Here is a 16,874-nt window from a genome sequence, read left to right on the forward strand (position 1 = left end):
TCTAGTCTCTTCTTAAAAGTTTAATTCTTTTCATATCCTGGGCCTTGAATAGGATCCTCTGTGCCCCTCCCGTTCTCCTGACTGATGAGTGGGTGAGGTACATACATGGCCTGGGCTGCAGCTTGAGAAGCAAACAATTGGAACAAAACGACTTCAGAAACTTTGGGAAAGGGATGGAAAATGAACCTCAGACCACAGCCATGACCACAAAATAAAGCCCCCATACATCTCCCATCCCCATTTCCTACAGGTAGAAGACTCTGGTCTTTGGTGAGCCCTGCCTTCCTCACATTCAGGGAATATCAATGAAAGAGACAACTCCACAGAGTCCCCCAGAGCAGGGATGGGGTGGGGTGGGTTCTGTTACTATCTCTAGCTCTTCTCCATATGGTCTTTTTTTTTTTTTTATCCTCACCCGAGAATATTTTTTACATTAATCTTGGATAGAGAGGGAGGAAAAGAGAGAGAGAGAGAGAAACATCGATGTGAGGGAGACACAAAGACTAGTTGTGACCCGCACAACCCCAACCGGGGCCAGGGATGAACTGCAACCAAGATACATGCCCTTGGCCGGAATCAAACCTAGGGCTCTGCTCCGTGGGCGATGCTCTTACCACTGAGCTATACCGGCCAGGGCTCCATGTGGTCTTGTCAGGGCACAGATGCATTTGGTTGGACCAATTTCCACTCGAGGTCTCAGTTTAGACACTGCTCCCTCTGGGCAGCCTTCTCTGGTGCCCCTATTTGACAAGGAACCCTTCCTCGCTGTACATCCCTGGCACCGTGCAGGCACTATGCTTGGCTGGACTTTCTCATGTGCTTCCCTGTCCCCTGCCCCAAACAAACCTGTATAGCAGTCAGGGATTATAGCTTGATCACAATTTAAGTCTCAGCACCTACACATAGTAGACATTCAATTTCTTGAGCAAATATATAAATGTCACTATATACTTAGGAGTGAGATGGGAAGAAGGTATAAGGAAAAATAGGGAATCACAGGTCCTTGAAGGGACAGGGGTGATTCCTCCATTGATGGACAGGGCAGGTTGAGCAGAGAAAACTTTTCCTCCTTCCTGGAACCTCCCTAAAAGGAGAGCAAGGTAAACTCACAAGGACACAGGAGGAGAGAAGATGGCAGCAATGCAATTTTGTAGCAGACCTGAGGAAACATGAACCTGAATTAAAGGGAAGCGCAGAAACACTCTCATTTCAGAAATCAGGTGCCAGGTTCTGAAGATGGGCTGGAAAAAGGACTACCTGAAAGGTTATATAAAAATCAGAATTCAGCCTGGCAGGTGTGGCTCAGTGGTTGAGCGTCAACCCATGCACCAAAAGGTCGCCGGTTGGATTCCCGGTCAGGGCACATGCCCAGGTCGTGGGCCCGATCCCTAGTGCGGGGCATGCAGGAGGTGGCCAATCGATGTTCTCTCTCATCGAAGTTTCTCTCCCTCTCTAAAAAAAATCAATAAAGGCCCTGGCCGGTTTGGCTCAGCGGTTAAAGCGTCGGCCTGCGGTCCTGAGAGACCCGGGTTCGGTTCCCGCTAAGGGCATGTACCTCGGTTGCAGTTTGTCCCCGGCTCTGGTCAGTCGTGCGGCCACTCGATGTGTCCCTTTCACGTCGATGTTTCTCTCTCTCTCTCTCTCTGGTCCTCTCTCTCCCTCCCACTCTACCTGAACAAAAAATGGAAAAATGTCCTCAAGTGAGGGTTAAAAAAAAAAAAAAATCAATAAAGAAAAATGACAATAACGACTGTGGCCAGTTTGGCTCAGCGGTTAGAGCGTCAGCCCTGGGACCAAAGAGTCTCAGGTTCAGTTCCAGTCAAGGGCATGTACCTTGGTTGTGGTTCGGTCCCTGGCCCTGGTCGGGGTCGTGCAGGAGGCAACCAATTGATGTGTCTCTCTCATATCAATGTTTCTCTCTCCCCCTCCCACTCTATCTGAAGATAAACAGAAAAATATCCTTGGGTGAGGATAAAAAAAAAAGACAATAACAAAGTCAAAGAAAAATAAAATAGATAAAGAGGATCTTACAAGCTAGTAGGTACTTGGAAGGAGGAGGGTAAAAGAGGGAAATTGCCCAAGTGACAAAACACCCTATACATCGGTGAAAGGTAGAGAGACTAGGAAAAGAACAAAGCCATGTGCCCCAGAAATGACAGCAAATAAAATAATGCAGGGGGCCCTGGCCAGTGTGGCTGAGTTGGTTGGGGGTCACCCTGCGCACCAAAAAGTTTCCGGTTCTATTCCAGATTGAGGCACATGCCCAAGTTTTGGTCTAGATGCCCAGGAGGGGGTGGGCAGGAGGCAGCTGATTGATGTTTCTCTCTCTCTCTTCCTCTCTCTCTAAAAATCAGTAAAACAATCTTAAAAAAAAAAAAATGCAGGGGAAGGATATTGCCACACCCTGCATAAAACATCCTTTTTGGAATTAGGATGGAGGTGCAACTTGAAGCATTTACCTTAAACTCTGTCAGTCAGAGTCCTCATCTCACATTAGCTGGGAGAATGGATATTAGGTTCCTACACTCACTACCTCTTATCTCCAACACCCCTATTTGGGTTCCAACACTCAATAATGGGCAGTACTCATACCCAGATGCCCTCTTCACGCTGCCTGGGCTCTGGAATCCTCCTTACTCTGCTCAGGTTGATAGCCCCATGCTGGTCCATTCCACCACCTGGATGCCTTCTAGGAGGCTATCAGCCTGCACCAAGCCACTCCCCGTATAAACATCCACCTCATCCTGTTCAGGCTCTGAAACCCTGCCCTGAGCCCATCTTAAGGCTTTGGGACTGAATTTGTTTAGAAAGGGAAGGGAAGAGGAAGAGCAAAATATGTTATAATTTGAAATAAAGCAAGTCATTCTCTGGTGAACTATGCATGGTCTTGCCTTTATTATTTATTATTTTTTAATTTTTTATCCTCATCCGAGGACATTTTTCCATTTTTGTTCAGATAGAGTGGGAGGGAGGGAGGGAGAGAGAGAGAGAGAGACAGAGAGAGAGAGAGAGAGAGAGACATCGATGTGAAAGGGACACATCGAGTGGAGAGAGAGAGAGAGAGAGAGAGAGAGAAACATCGATGTGAAAGGGACACATCGAGTGGTTGCCACCCGCACGACCCAACCAGGGCCGGGGACAAACGGCAACTGAGGTGAGTGCCCCTAGCAGGAACCGAACCCGGGTCTCTCTGGACCGCAGGCCGATGCTCCAACTGCTGAGCCAAACCGGCCAGGGCAACATGGTCTTGCCTGTATAAGCCAAGGTTTTCTCTTCAAAGAGTAGGACTAATGAAGTCTGAGCCACAATCCAGAACAACCGACACTTCTTTGGCACACTGCCTTTCCAAGCATAGAGCCATTTCCTCAGTCCAAGATGCTCACGTTTATCTGTCAAAGACTCCTAAGAGCACCAAAAGATTCATTGCATATTTTTATTTATTTATTTTCTTTACTGATTTTAGAGAGGGAAAGAGAGATAGAAATATTGATGAGAGAGAACACCGACTGGCCACCTCCTACCCCACAACGTGGGCCTATGCCCTAACCCAGAATCCAACCGGAGGCCTCTTGGTCCACGGGTTGACGTTCAATCACTTAGCCATCCCGACCGGGCTCATTTCATATTTTAAAAAAGTTACTATGATTTGCATTTTTCTTTATGAAAAAATTCAGGTGACTCTAAAAAAATTATTTGGCGGGTAAATTGCAAATCTTTGGTCCAAATCTTTAAATAAAGCTGATGCTGCAAGAAGATGCAACATATTCTCTTTATTACACAGAACAGGCCAGTGGTGGCATAAGGTCATAAACACACAGTCACGATTCCACTGGCACCCATCATGTCCCACATCTCCAGATATTCAGAATCACACGTACAGCCCGGCTTGCACCCAGTCACTCGACAATCCCAGCCACCCACACAGCGACCCACACATTCCCACCATCCAACACGTGACCCCCGTCGCGGGTAAGCACAGCCACAATCTACCGAACCTGTCACCTCGCTGCTTACAGTCACAAATCAGACTCCCAAGCTACTTTCTGTGACCCACAGCCAGAGAGGCACAGGGGGCCCCCCCACCATTCTTTGACAATACACACACAAAGCTCACGCTGTGCACCGGCAGCCGGGACTACCTCTGGGGAAGAAACTGACAAAATCCGCCGCCTCCCACCTCCCGCGGGTCCCGCACGCACTTGGCGTCAGGGTCGCACCCACGGATGCCCAGCACTGCGGCGGTCGGAGAGGCTGGCACAGCTCAGACAGCACCGGGGGGAGCTGTCCTCAGCTCACCCAGCGGCTGCAGGGCCCGGGATGTAGCGGCCGGGTCGGATCCGCGCGTCTGCGCCTGCGCCCAGGCCTGCGCCTGTGCATTCAGTGCCCAAGACCCCCGGCTCCCGGCTGCGGACTACATTTCCCAGAACCCCCGGGGGTGGTGTCGGCTGCAACCCTGAGGGCCCTCAACGGTGCGATCTGGCTGGTTCAGCCACCACGGCTGGAGAAATCCTCGGCCTAGGTGAGACGAAGTGGGCCTCGTTGGAATAAGAGTGGGGTCGGGGCTGCCACCCAAAGTGAGGAGCCCAGGGGTGCGGATGGGGCGTGTCCAGCCGGGAGCCTCAGGCCTGTGCCTGCGTGAGGAGCAGAGAACTGCGATTGAGCGTGACAAGCGGTGTGCGCGTGCGCGTGCGACTTCAAGGACCAAACTGGGCCTTCGTGGCCGCGCGTGCGCCCTCTCCTCACAGCCCCGAGTGTCCCCAAAGAGGAAAGTCAGATACTGTGTTGAGCCCTAGGATGAGGTTTCCAGCGACAAGGCACAGTCCTGGGCTTGGGATGGGACTTTTTAGAGCTAGCAGGGTCCCTGAGGCGACTTCTAGGACGAAATGATGGGAGGGTCCCTACTTGGAGGCGATGTGGATGCTGCTACATTTTCCATACCTCTAATCCTAGGATTCTGCTGTGCAATCAGATTCCAGCCTCCCTCGCCCATCTGGTTCCGAGTGTGAGATGGAGCAGATGTGGCCCTGGAGGGGATTTTGTCGTCTGTCTGTGACCTAAGAAAGGCCTGGTGTGTCATGAGTTCCTTCTTCCCCAGTCCTGCCGTTCTCCCAAACGAGGCTCCTGAGGAGGAGGGAAGTCGGTGCACCTCTGAAAGCCCAGGTCAGGTGAGTTTGTAGTTCCTCTTTGTCGGTACCCGCATCTTTGTTTTTAGAAAATGGAAACATGATTTCTATTTTCCTGAAGTGTCCAGGGACTATCCGAGCCCTTTTCCCCAGTGACTGATGGGCCATGCAGACCCTCTCATTGGCCCTCAAGTGTTTCCTCCTCATTTTTCAAATCATTCCTCTGCACTCACTGTTTTATAACAGTAAGAAATGCTTATCCTGGAGTCTAAAGTTAAAGATTTGTTTCATTGAGCCCTGGCCGGTTTGGCTCAGCGCCGGCCTGCGGTCCAGAGAGACCAGGGTTCGGTTCCCGCTAAGGGCACGTACCTTGGTTGCAGTTTGTCCCCGGCCCTGGTTGGTCGTGTGGGTGGCAGCCACTCGATGTGTCCCTTTCACATTGATGTTTCCCTCTCTCTCTCTCTCTCTTCCTCTTACTCTATCTGAACAAAAAATGGAAAAATGTCCTCAGGTAAGGATAAAAACAAAAAGATTTGTTTCATTGAGATTAGTGTGGAATCATATCACTGATCTCCAAAACCATAGTTTAAAAGTAAGGCAATGCCCAGCCAGTGTGGCTCAGTAGATTGAGAATCAGTCCCATGGACTGAGAGGTCCTGGTTCAATTTCCCAGTCAGGGCACATCCCCAGGTTGTGGGCTGATCTCCAGTGTGGGGCATGCAGGAGGCGGCCAATTGATGTTCTCTCTCATCGATGTTTCTATCTCTCACTCCCTTCCTCTCTCTCTCTAAGAAATCAAAACATTAAAAAAAAAAAAAAAAAGATTATTCGGGTTTGGATGGAGAGGCCCCTTCTCAGCTCTAGAAGGTGGACATGGACAGAAGAGGACTTTTCAGAGCAGAACTCAATAGTTTGGTCTCAGTTGTAGATCAGCATCATCAGATATTGGGGGGGCCAGAGACCCTTCTGCTGGAGTGCCTGGTCTGGCTTCATGCAAAAGGTCTCTGCTCTGTATCTACACTTGACAAGTGGTTCCCATGGTACAGGAAGGGTTTGGCTTTACCCAAACTCCCTCTTGCCACTCCTGATTTGTATGTGGACCATTGTGGAGATAGAAGTAGAAAGAGGGCAAAACACAATCACTTTAACTTAAGTTATTTTGGGAATTTTGAGACACATTTGGTCTCAAAGCCTCTTGTTTCTTCCCCAGCCCCAGACTGTGCTTCTCCAGTGGAGGACGCCTAGAGAGGACTGACAAGCTCTTGCAGTTCTAAAACCATGGCCCATGTAAGTTCACATTTCTCCTCGAAATATTGTGGTTTTGAATTCACGAGATTATCCTGAGACTTCCTTCGTAAGACAACCTGTTGCCGAACCTGCTCCTCGGTTACTCCGATCACAGTGAACGATGGTGCTATACCGTGACCTAGTGTCTTCCTCATTTGCCTCTCTTTTTTTTTTTTTCATTTTGAGAGTATGTTTACTAAAGCTGGGGGCAGTGAAACAAAGTAGAACTTAGGTAGAAGAAGCAACAGGAGAGAGCCTAGGCAATGCAGAGCACTGGCTCCCTAGAAACATAGGAAAGAAGTCAGCCAAGATGGGGCTGCTGTTAGCTCACTGAAAAGTCAGAGGAAAGGGGGCCTTGGAGACAGGATCAGGGGGTAAGCATGGATGAGCTTCCCCTGCCCGTGGCTCCCCTGGGTGCAAGTCTTGTGGGGACCCTTAGAGTTTAGGAGAGAAAAGTAAGATGCACATCTGAGAGGGAAGACAGGTGTGGGAGTGCTGTGCCCCGGAGAGAGCGTGCTCCGGAGAGAGCCTGCCGCCTCTCCTCTCTCTTGCCTGTGTTTACCGATTCATTTACCTATTCATCACCTCTCCATGTGCCCCGCCTCTCTAAGGAGCATTGACAGAGCAGTGAAAGATGAAGTTTCACAGAGATGATGGTCCCATCAGACTCCACAGACCTGAGTTCTGTAGGTTGATAAGGTGGAATTTAGTGTAGAATGTTCTGCATGTGGTGAGATCTCAGACCTTGAGAGGCTTATAGGCCTGCATGAAGGGATCTCAGGGATCTGGCCAGGGGATCCCCAGAGGGAAAACAATAGGAAAGAGGTCAATTTCATGCTTGAGGAGGTTGTGCTGGTCTCCAGTGGCATCAGTGTCCTCTAGCTCAGGTTCAAGGCAGGTGATCCTGAGGGACAGTGGTGGTAGCCGAAAGGAAGAACCTCTGGATCCCTATTGGGGGGTGATAATAGCCTCCCAGGACTCGGGAAGACCTAAATGCCTAAATATGAAAGAAAGATTAGTCTGGCCCTGGCTGGTTTGGCTCAGCTGTTAGTGTGCCTGCCCAAGGATCAAAGAGTCTCAGGTTCAATTCCCAGTCAAGGGCATGTACTTGGGTTGCAGGTTCAATACCTGGCCCCTGTCGGGTCATGTGGGAGGCAACCAATCAATGTGTCTTTCTCAAATCAATGATTCTCTCTTTTCTCTCTCTCTGCCACTCTATCTAAAAATCAGTGGGAAAATACCCTGGGGTGAGGATTAAAAAAAAGAAGAAGAAAAGAAAGATTAGTCTGATCTATCCATAAAATCAATGATTAGCCAGCCAATAAATAATTTAATTAAAGCCTCTGACATTTGTTATAAGAAAAATGCTTGTGACCTTATCTTGCACAATGATGAACCTGAGTTTCAATGAAATCAAATGCCAATCAAGTCCTGTTTACTAAGATAGAGATTTTAAATTACTTTTGGGGAAAAATAATTCATTCTTTCCTTTTTTTTTTTCATTCCTTGAAGGGAAAAGAGAATGGAACCCACATATATCCAGAACTTAAAATGCAGGTACATGATAGGCAGTATGCTTATTTATATGATTTCATTTCATTGAGAAACTCTGATTTTATTCATTTCTCGACCCTTGGATAATTATGTAATCTCATTACATATAGGACATTTTGTTTGTACCAGCAGTATTCTTTAAAAGCAGCCCTGGCCGGTTTGGCTCAGCGGTTAGAGCATCGGCCTGCGGTCAAGAGAGACCCGGGTTCGGTTCGCGCTAAGGGCGCGTACCTCCGTGGCAGTTTGTCCCCGGCCCCGGTTGGGTCGTATGGGTGGCAGCCACTCGATGTGTCCCTTTCATGTCGATATTTCTCTCTTTCTCTCTTCCTCTCTCTCCCTCCGACTCTATGTGAACAAAAAATGAAAAAATGTCCTCAGGTGAGGATAAAAATAAATAAATAAGTAAATAAATAAATACCCCCATCTCTAGGGAGCTGTGTCTGGCTCCCAGTCATGTTTAAAAAATAAATTAAAATAAAAATAAAAGCATATAGGTACTCTACTTTAGAAATACTGATTTCTTTCTCTCTTTCTTTCTCTCTTTCTTTCTTTCTCTCTCTCTCTCTCTCTCTCTCTCTCTCTCTCTCTTTCTTTCTTTCTTTCTTTCTTTCTTTCTTTCTTTCTTTCTTTCTTTCCCGAGGACATTTTTCCATTTTTTTGTTCAGATAGAGTGGGAGGGAGAGAGAGGAAGAGAGAGAGAGAGAAACATCGACATGAAAGGGACACATCGAGTGGCTGCCTCCTGCACGACTCAAACAGGGCCGGGGACAAACTGCAACCGAGGTACGTGCCCTTAGCGGGAACCGAACCCGGGTCTCTCTGGACCGCGGGCCAATGTTCTAACCGCTGAGTCAAACTGGCCAGGGCCTGATTTCTTTATTTTGACATAGGCTTGAACCCCAGTTTATTTGCTTACTATGTTGCCTCTTTCCTGCAAAGTAGTTTTCCATCTTGAAAATACATTCAAAACAATGGGTCTTTCATTTCAGACGTCCTTGGCATTCAGGGACGTGGCCATAGACCTCTCCCAGGAGGAGTGGGCGTGCCTGGACCCTGACCAGAGGGCCTTGTACAGGGATGTGATGTTGGAGAACTACAGCAATTTGGTCTCATTGGGTAAGGATAAGTGTGCAAATAATTTACAGTCTGTTTTCTGGAATATTAGTTCTCTCCATTGTTGAATTTCAAAGCTGTGTTTTAAGAAACTGACTTTCTGCCCCCTATTTCAAAAGAATGGTTCAAACATCATTGGTTGGAAATGGGCGTTTGCATTCAGCGCCTTCATCTTCCCCATCCTTCAGTGACTGTCACTCCTCCCTCTGGCTCTTCCTGCAACTGCCTGTTCTTCTAAATGATTCTCAGATTGGTTTCTACAACATTTTCAGAGAAGTCAGCTTTCATATAATGTGTATGCTCAGAATTCATTTAGCTGCTCTGTGTTTATGTCTGGCCCACCTGCAAACAGATAGCTAGTCTTTAGGGTTCTGTTTTCTTTTGATCATCAAAAGAACCTCTATGGCTTATATAGTGGTGGACTGGGTTAATATTCATTTAAAATGCAAGCAAATAGCCCGGCTGGCGTGGCTCAGTGGACCGAGTGTTGTCCCATGGACTGAGAGGTCCCGGTTCAATTCCCGATCAGGACACATTCCGAGGTTGTGGGCCAAATCCCCAATGTGGGGCATGCAGAAGGCGACCAATCAGTGTTCTCTCTCATTGATGTTTCTATCTCCCTCTCCCTTTCTCTCTCTAAAAAATCAATAAAGAAAAATAATAAAAGCAGAGCAGACCTTTCCCCTTCTCTATCTGGCCTCTTCAGTCCTATGATCATAGGTCCATTTAAATGTCAATATTCTTCAATAGCCTATTTCATTTTCTCAAGTACCATTTTTTTTTTTATTGATTAATTTTTGTTACAAATGATTCTCCTTTATTCCCCCACTGATTCCCCCCTCCCCCTTCCCTCCCTGCCCCTTCCCCAGGTTGTTGTCCATGTCCACTGTTCATGCATACATGCATATAAGTTCTGTGGTTCATCCCTCTCTCACCTCCCCACTCCTTAGGGGATTGTCCTCAAACTGTTATGTTCATTATATTCCACAAATCAGTGAGATCATATGAAATTTGTCTTTCTCTGTTTGGCTTGTTTCACTTAGGATGATACTTTCCAGGTCCCTCCATGTAGTCTCAAAGGATAAGAGATCTTTCTTTCTTACCGCTGCGTAGTACTCCATTGTGTATATGTACCACAGCTTTTTAATCCATTCGTCTACTGATGGGCACTTGGGCTGTTTCCAGATCTTAGCGATTGTAAATAGTGCTGCTACAAAGATGGGGGTACATATATTCTTTCTGATTGGTGTTTTATGCTTCGTAGGGTATATTCCTAGAAGTGGGATCACTGGGTCAAATGGGAGATCAATTTTTAATTTTTTGAGGTGACACCATATTGTTTTCCATAGTGGCTGCACCAGTCTGTATTCCCACCAACAGTGCACTAGAGTCCCCTTTTCTCCACACCCTCGCCAACACTTGTTGTTTGATGATTTGTTGATGGCGGCCATTCTGACAGGTGTGAGGTGATACCTCATTGTTGTTTTGATTTGCATCTCTCTGATGATTAGTGACGATGAACATTTCTTCATATGTCTCTTAGCCATTTGTATGTCCTGTTTGGAGAGGTGTCTATTTAGTTCCTCTGCCCATTTTTTAATTGGATTCTTTGTCTTCCTCTTGTGGAGTTGTATGAGCACTCTATATGTATTGGAAATTAACCCCTTATCTGATATATCATTGGCAATTATGCTCTCCCATACAGTGGGTAGCCTTTCCGTTTTGATGATTGTATCTTTCGCTGTGCAGAAGCTTTTGAGTTTGATGTAGTCCTCAAGTACCATTTTGACCTACAGTTTAACATAAATATAAGTAAGTCTGAGTTAAGTCAATTGTGAGCTTACAGGTTTTTGTTTGTTTGTTTGTTCATTCGTTCTGAATCATATGGCATTTCTTTCTTGTGAGCAGGATGTTCCTTTCCTAAGCCAGATGTGATCACTTTATTGGAGCAAGAGAAAGAGCCCTGGGTGGCAACGAGGGAAGGGACAAGGAGCTGGTACACAGGTGAGTGATGGCAAATTAGGGAGGGAGCTGCCATCCCAAGTTAGAGCACCCTGGATCCGGGAGAGGCACACCCCTGAGAGGTTGTTTGGAAAGCTCCCTTCGGAGGCCCAAGGCTTCTGGGGAAAAGGCCTGAGACCTGGGAAAATAAGATCCTCTCAACATGAGCTGCCAAAGGAATTGTCCTTTTACCCCCCTTCGCCATGCTCCTTGTTTGTCTTCTCTTCTCTTTCCCTCCATTTCAAAGGGGACTGCTTTCTTTCTTCCCCATTCACAACCATTTACCTATGCTTCCAAGTCTTCTATTTTTTTTTTTATCCTCACCTGAGGACATTTTTTCATTTTTTGTTCACATAGAGTGGGAGGGAGAGAGAGAGAGAAACATCGACGTGAAAGGGACACATCGAGTGGCTGCCACTCCCACGACCTAACCAGGGCCGAGGACAAACTGCAACCGAGATACGTGCCCTTAGCGGGAACTAAACCCGGGTCTCTCTGGACCACAAGCCCACGCTCTAACCACTGAGCCAAACCAGCCAGAGCCTAAGTCTTCTTTTATGGTTACGCTTCTATTCATTTCTCCCTTTCCTAGAATTGTTTTATTCAACACCTATTTCCTGTTTACTTGAAACCAGGCACTGTCTAGAGGCTAGACACTTGATGTCGGGTCCTCCTGTTGTGGAGGTTTTGCTCTTGTAATAAGAGAGACATGTAGTAAAGAGATAAGGTCATATCAGGTCGTTATATGTGTTGTAAAGAAAATTAACCAGCATGTTGGAAGGTTGGCAGGGCTAATTTAGATAATGTCAACAAAGGCGATCTGAGGTGATAACCTTGAACAGAGATATGAAGTAAGGTCTCAGGCCCTGTAACTGATAAGGAAGAACAGTTTAAGCAGCGCAAACAGCTAATTCAAAGGTTCTGAGATTAACTACCATCTGTACTTATTTCCAAACCAGATGGTGTCTGCTGATTTGAACATTCCTAATTACTTGTGTGTTCCTGTGTTTTTAATTCTTTTGATCTATATGACTGTTCTTACGCTAGTACAAGGCCGTTTTAATTACAATGGCTTTGTAGTATAACCTGAACATTGTGAGCCCTCCAACTTTGTTCTTCTTTTTCAAGATTGCTGTGGCTATTCAGGGTCTTTTTGGTTCCTTATAAACTTTTGGAGTTTTTGTTCTAGATCTGTGAAATATGGCATTGTATTTTAATAGGGATTACATTGAATCTATACATTGCTTTGGGTAGTATGGACATTTTAATGATGTTGTTTCTTTCAATCCATAAACATGGTATATGCTTCCACTTTTATATTTTCCTTATTTCTTTTTTCAGGTCATTTTTTAAAAAATCCTCACCTGAGGATATTTTTTCATTTATCTTCAGATAGAGTGGGAGGGAGGGAAGGAGAAAGCGAGAGAGCATGCGAGAGAGGGAGAGAGAAACATCAATGTGAGAGAGACACATCGATGTTGCCTCCCGCGCTACCATGACCAGGGCCACGGATGAACTGCAACCGAGGTACATGCCCTTGGCCAGAATTGAACTCACAACTCTTTGGTCTGCGGGCTGATGCTCTAGCTACTAAGCAAAACTGGCCAGGGCTGAGAACAGGTCTTTTACCTCCTTGGTTAAGTTTATTCCTAGGTATCTTAATTTTTTTGTTATAATGGTAAATGGGATTTTTAAAAAAATTTTTTTTAGTTTCTCTTTCTGAGTGTTCAGTATTGGTGTCTAAAAATGCCATCAATTTCTGGATGTTAATTTTGTATCCTGATACTTTGCCAAATTCATTTAGTAAATCTTATAGTTTTTTGGTGGCACCTTTAGGATATTCTATGTATAATATCATATCATCTGCAAAGAATGATAGTTTCACTTCCTCTTTTCCAATTTGGATCCCTTTTATTTTTTCTTCTTTCTGTCTGATTGCTGTGGATAAGACTTCCAGTACTATGTTGAATAAGAGTGGTGAAAGCAGCCCTGGCCAGTTTGGCTCAGCTGTTAGAGCATTGGCCCATGGACCGGAGAGTTCCGGGTTCGGTTCCCGCTAAGGGCATGTACCTCAGTTGCAGTTTGTCCCTGGTCCGGGTTGGGGTCGTGTGGGTGGCAACCACTCAATGTCTCTCTCACATGGATGTTTCTCTCTCTCTTCCTCCCTCCCTCCCTCCCTCCCACTCTCTCTGAAGATCAATGCAAAAAATGTTCTCTGGTGAGGATAAAAAAAAGAGTGGTGAAAGCAGACATCCCTGTCTTGTTACTGTTCTTAAGGGAAATGCTTTTAGTTATTGCCCATTGAGTATGATGTTGGCTTTGGGTTTGTCGTGTGTGGACTTTATTACATTGAAACATATTCCCTCTATTCCCACTTTGCTGAGAGATTTTATCATAAATGGGTGCTGGATTTTATCAAATGCTTTTTTTTTGCACCTATTCATATGATCATGTGAATTTTATCCTTCATTTTATGTGGTATATCATGTTTATTGACTTGCAGATATTGTACCAACCTTGCATCCCCAGAATAAATCCCACTTGATCATGGTGTATGATCTTTTTAATGTATTGCTGGATCTAGCTTGCTAATATTTTGTTGATTTTATCATCTATTTTCATAAGGGACATTGGCCTATCATTTTTTTTCTTTGAAGTGTTTTTATCTGATTTTGGAGTTAGTATAATGCTGGCCTCATAAAGTAAGCCTGGGAGTCTTCCCTCCTCTTGAATATTTGGGGAATAGTTTGAAAAGGAAAGGTGTTTGTTCTTTGAATGTTTGATAAAATTCACCTGTGAAGCCATCCAGTCCCAGAAAGTTAGATCATTTCCTGAGGTCTCTTGCCTTCTTTCAAACTGCGTTAATAATAATTTATAGTTTTCCAAACCAGTATCCAGAAAACTGACCCAAGGGCATCTGCTTTTGTATGGCTCACAGGCTAAAACTGGTTTTTATATTTTTAGTGGTCAAAAAAATCAAAAGAATATGTTGTGGCACAAAAATTGTATGAAATTCAGTTTCAGTGTTCATAAATAAAGTGTTGTTACAACACAGCCACACTTACCCAGTCACGTACTGTCTATAGCTGCCTTTGTGCCATAACAAGAGCTGTGCAATTGTTTCAAAGACCTTATGTCCTACAGAGCCTACAGTTTTTACCATCTGGCTCTTGACAGAAAAAGTTTGCTGACCCCTGCTCTAAACCTTTACTCTAATGTGTGTATTTTTAGTTTATCTTTTATTTCTACTATGAGGTACAACCCCTCACTCCACTCCCAACACAGAAAAATCACATTACAGCATTTGTTTCCTTTTTCCCTTTATTTATTTATTTATTTACTTTTTTCCAGATTTGGAGTTTAACCATGTCACCAAGAAGTTATTTCCGGAAAAGGATATTTGTGAAATACATTTCTCTCAGTTGCAGACGGCGCAAAAGAGTAAAACCTTCATCATTGAGGACACCGTTTTCAGAAATGATTCGCAATGTAAACATGAATTCGAGAGACAAGAAGGACATCAGATGGGGTGTGTTAGTCAAATGATAATACAAGAACATGTATCTCTTCCTCTACATCAGAAAATTCATGCTAAAGAGAAACCATATGAATGTAAAGAATGTAGGAAGGCTTTTACACAACAGTCCTACCTTATTCAACATAAAAGAATTCACACTGGTGAGAGACCCTATAAATGTAAGGAATGTGGGAAGGCCTTTTGTCGTGTGGGAGATCTTAGAGTACATCAGACAATTCACGCCGGGGAGAGACCCTACGAATGTAATGATTGTGGGAAGACCTTTAGACTTCATTATCACCTCACCGAACATCAGAGAATACATTCTAGTATGAAACCCTATGAGTGTAAGGAATGCGGGAAGGCCTTTAGTCGTGTCAGAGACCTTAGAGTACATCAGACAATTCACGCTGGGGAGAGACCCTTTGAATGTAAAGAATGTGGTAAGGCCTTTAGACTTCATTATCAGCTTACTGAACATCAAAGAATTCATACTGGTGAGAGGCCTTACGATTGTAAAATCTGTGGCAAGACCTTTAGGGTGCAACGACATATTAGTCAGCACCAGAAGATTCATACTGGTGTAAAACCCTATAAATGCAATGAATGTGGGAAAGCCTTTAGTCATGGTTCATATCTTGTTCAACATCAAAAAATTCATACTGGTGAGAAACCTTATGCGTGTAAAGAATGTGGTAAGTCCTTTAGTTTCCATGCAGAACTTACTCGACATCATAGAATTCACACTGGTGAGAAACCTTATGCATGTAAAGACTGTGGGAAGGCCTTTCGTCTTCAAACAGAACTTACTCGGCATCAGAGAATTCATACTGGTGAGAAACCCTACAAATGTAAGGAGTGTGGAAAGGCCTTTATTTGTGGCTATCAACTTACTTTACATCTGAGAACTCACACCGGTGAGATTCCTTATGAATGTAAGGAATGTGGGAAATCCTTCAGTAGTCGCTATCACCTTACTCAACACTACAGAATTCACACTGGTGAGAAACCCTATGAATGTAAAGAATGTGGGAAATCCTTCCGTCTTCAATCAGAACTTACCCGACATCACAGAATTCATACTTGTGAGAAACCCTACAAATGTGAGGAATGTGGGAAGGCTTTTGTTCGTAGCAGTCAACTTATTTCACACCAACGAATTCACACCAGCGAGACTCTCTGTGAATGTAAGGAATGTGGGAAGATTTTTAGTCGTCACTATAATCTTACTCAACATTACAAAATTCATACTGGTGAAAAACCCTATAAATGTAAAGAATGTGGGAAGGCCTTTCGCTTTCAAACAGAACTTACTCAGCATCACAGAATCCATACTGGCGAAAAACCCTATAAATGTCAGGAATGTGGGAAGGCCTTTGTTCGTAGCAATCATCTGACTCAACATCACAGAATTCATACCGGTGAGAAACCCTATAAATGTAAGGAATGTGGGAAGACTTTTAGTCGTCACTATCACCTTACTCAACATCACAGAATCCATACTGGCGAGAAGCCCTACATATGTAATGAATGTGGGAATGCTTTTATCTGTAGTTATCAACTTACCTTACATCAAAGAATCCACACTGGTGAGATTCCATATGAATGTAAGGAATGCGGGAAGACCTTTAGTCGTCGGTATCATCTTACTCAACATTTCAGACTTCACACTGGTGAGAAACCTTACGGATGTAAAGAATGTGGGAAGGCCTTTCGTCTTCAAGCAGAACTTACTCGACATCACACAATTCATACTGGTGAGAAACCCTATAAATGTAAAGAATGTGGGAAGTCCTTCAGTGTTACTTCAGAACTTACTCGACATTATAGAATTCATACCGGTGAGAAACCCTACAAATGTAAAGAATGTGGGAAAGCCTTTATTCGTAGTGATCAACTTACTCTACATCAGAGAAATCATATTAGTGAGGAAACCCTATGTAAGGAAGATACAATGGCCTTTAGAAAATGCCTTTTTAACAGCAGAAAACTCATAATTTAGGAAAATTTTACTTGTTAGACAATATGTGGGAATCCCTCTTGTTTCCTGCTTAAAATTTAACAGTTTTTTGTTTTGTTTTTTAATTTTTTGATGGTATGTGCCCCTAGCAGGAACTGAACCCAGGACTCTCTGGTCCGCAGGCCAACGCTCAACTGCTGAGCCAAACGGGCCAGGGCAACAAATAGTTTTATACTATATATTGATTTAAAGAGTTAGCCCTGGCCGGTTTGGCTCAGCAGTTAGAGCGTCCGCCTGCGGTCCAGAGAGACCCGGGTTT

At 44.7% G+C, this 16,874-nt stretch overlaps 1 protein-coding gene across 1 annotated transcript; it reads left to right on the forward strand.

The window, feature by feature from the left end:
• Positions 1 to 4,442: 4,442 nt before the first annotated feature.
• On the forward strand, positions 4,443 to 16,674 carry LOC118638564 (zinc finger protein 546). The gene is made up of 6 exons (XM_036274574.1): positions 4,443 to 4,519; positions 4,951 to 5,165; positions 6,334 to 6,410; positions 8,954 to 9,080; positions 10,986 to 11,081; positions 14,430 to 16,674. Exons 3-6 carry the CDS (start codon positions 6,402 to 6,404, stop codon positions 16,595 to 16,597), a joined length of 2,400 nt encoding a protein of 799 aa, XP_036130467.1. The 5' UTR covers positions 4,443 to 4,519; positions 4,951 to 5,165; positions 6,334 to 6,401; the 3' UTR covers positions 16,598 to 16,674.
• Positions 16,675 to 16,874: the final 200 nt, after the last annotated feature.

Source organism: Molossus molossus, unplaced genomic scaffold (assembly GCF_014108415.1).
Source record: "Molossus molossus isolate mMolMol1 unplaced genomic scaffold, mMolMol1.p scaffold_m16_p_21, whole genome shotgun sequence".
Lineage (NCBI taxonomy): Eukaryota > Metazoa > Chordata > Mammalia > Chiroptera > Molossidae > Molossus > Molossus molossus.

Bases quoted from the DNA above. Each gene is read 5' to 3' on its own strand.
- LOC118638564 (XM_036274574.1), top strand. The intron at 9,081-10,985 runs GTAAGGATAAGT...TCTTGTGAGCAG, and splicing joins CAGCAATTTGGTCTCATTGG to GATGTTCCTTTCCTAAGCCA. The intron at 11,082-14,429 runs GTGAGTGATGGC...ACTTTTTTCCAG, and splicing joins GACAAGGAGCTGGTACACAG to ATTTGGAGTTTAACCATGTC.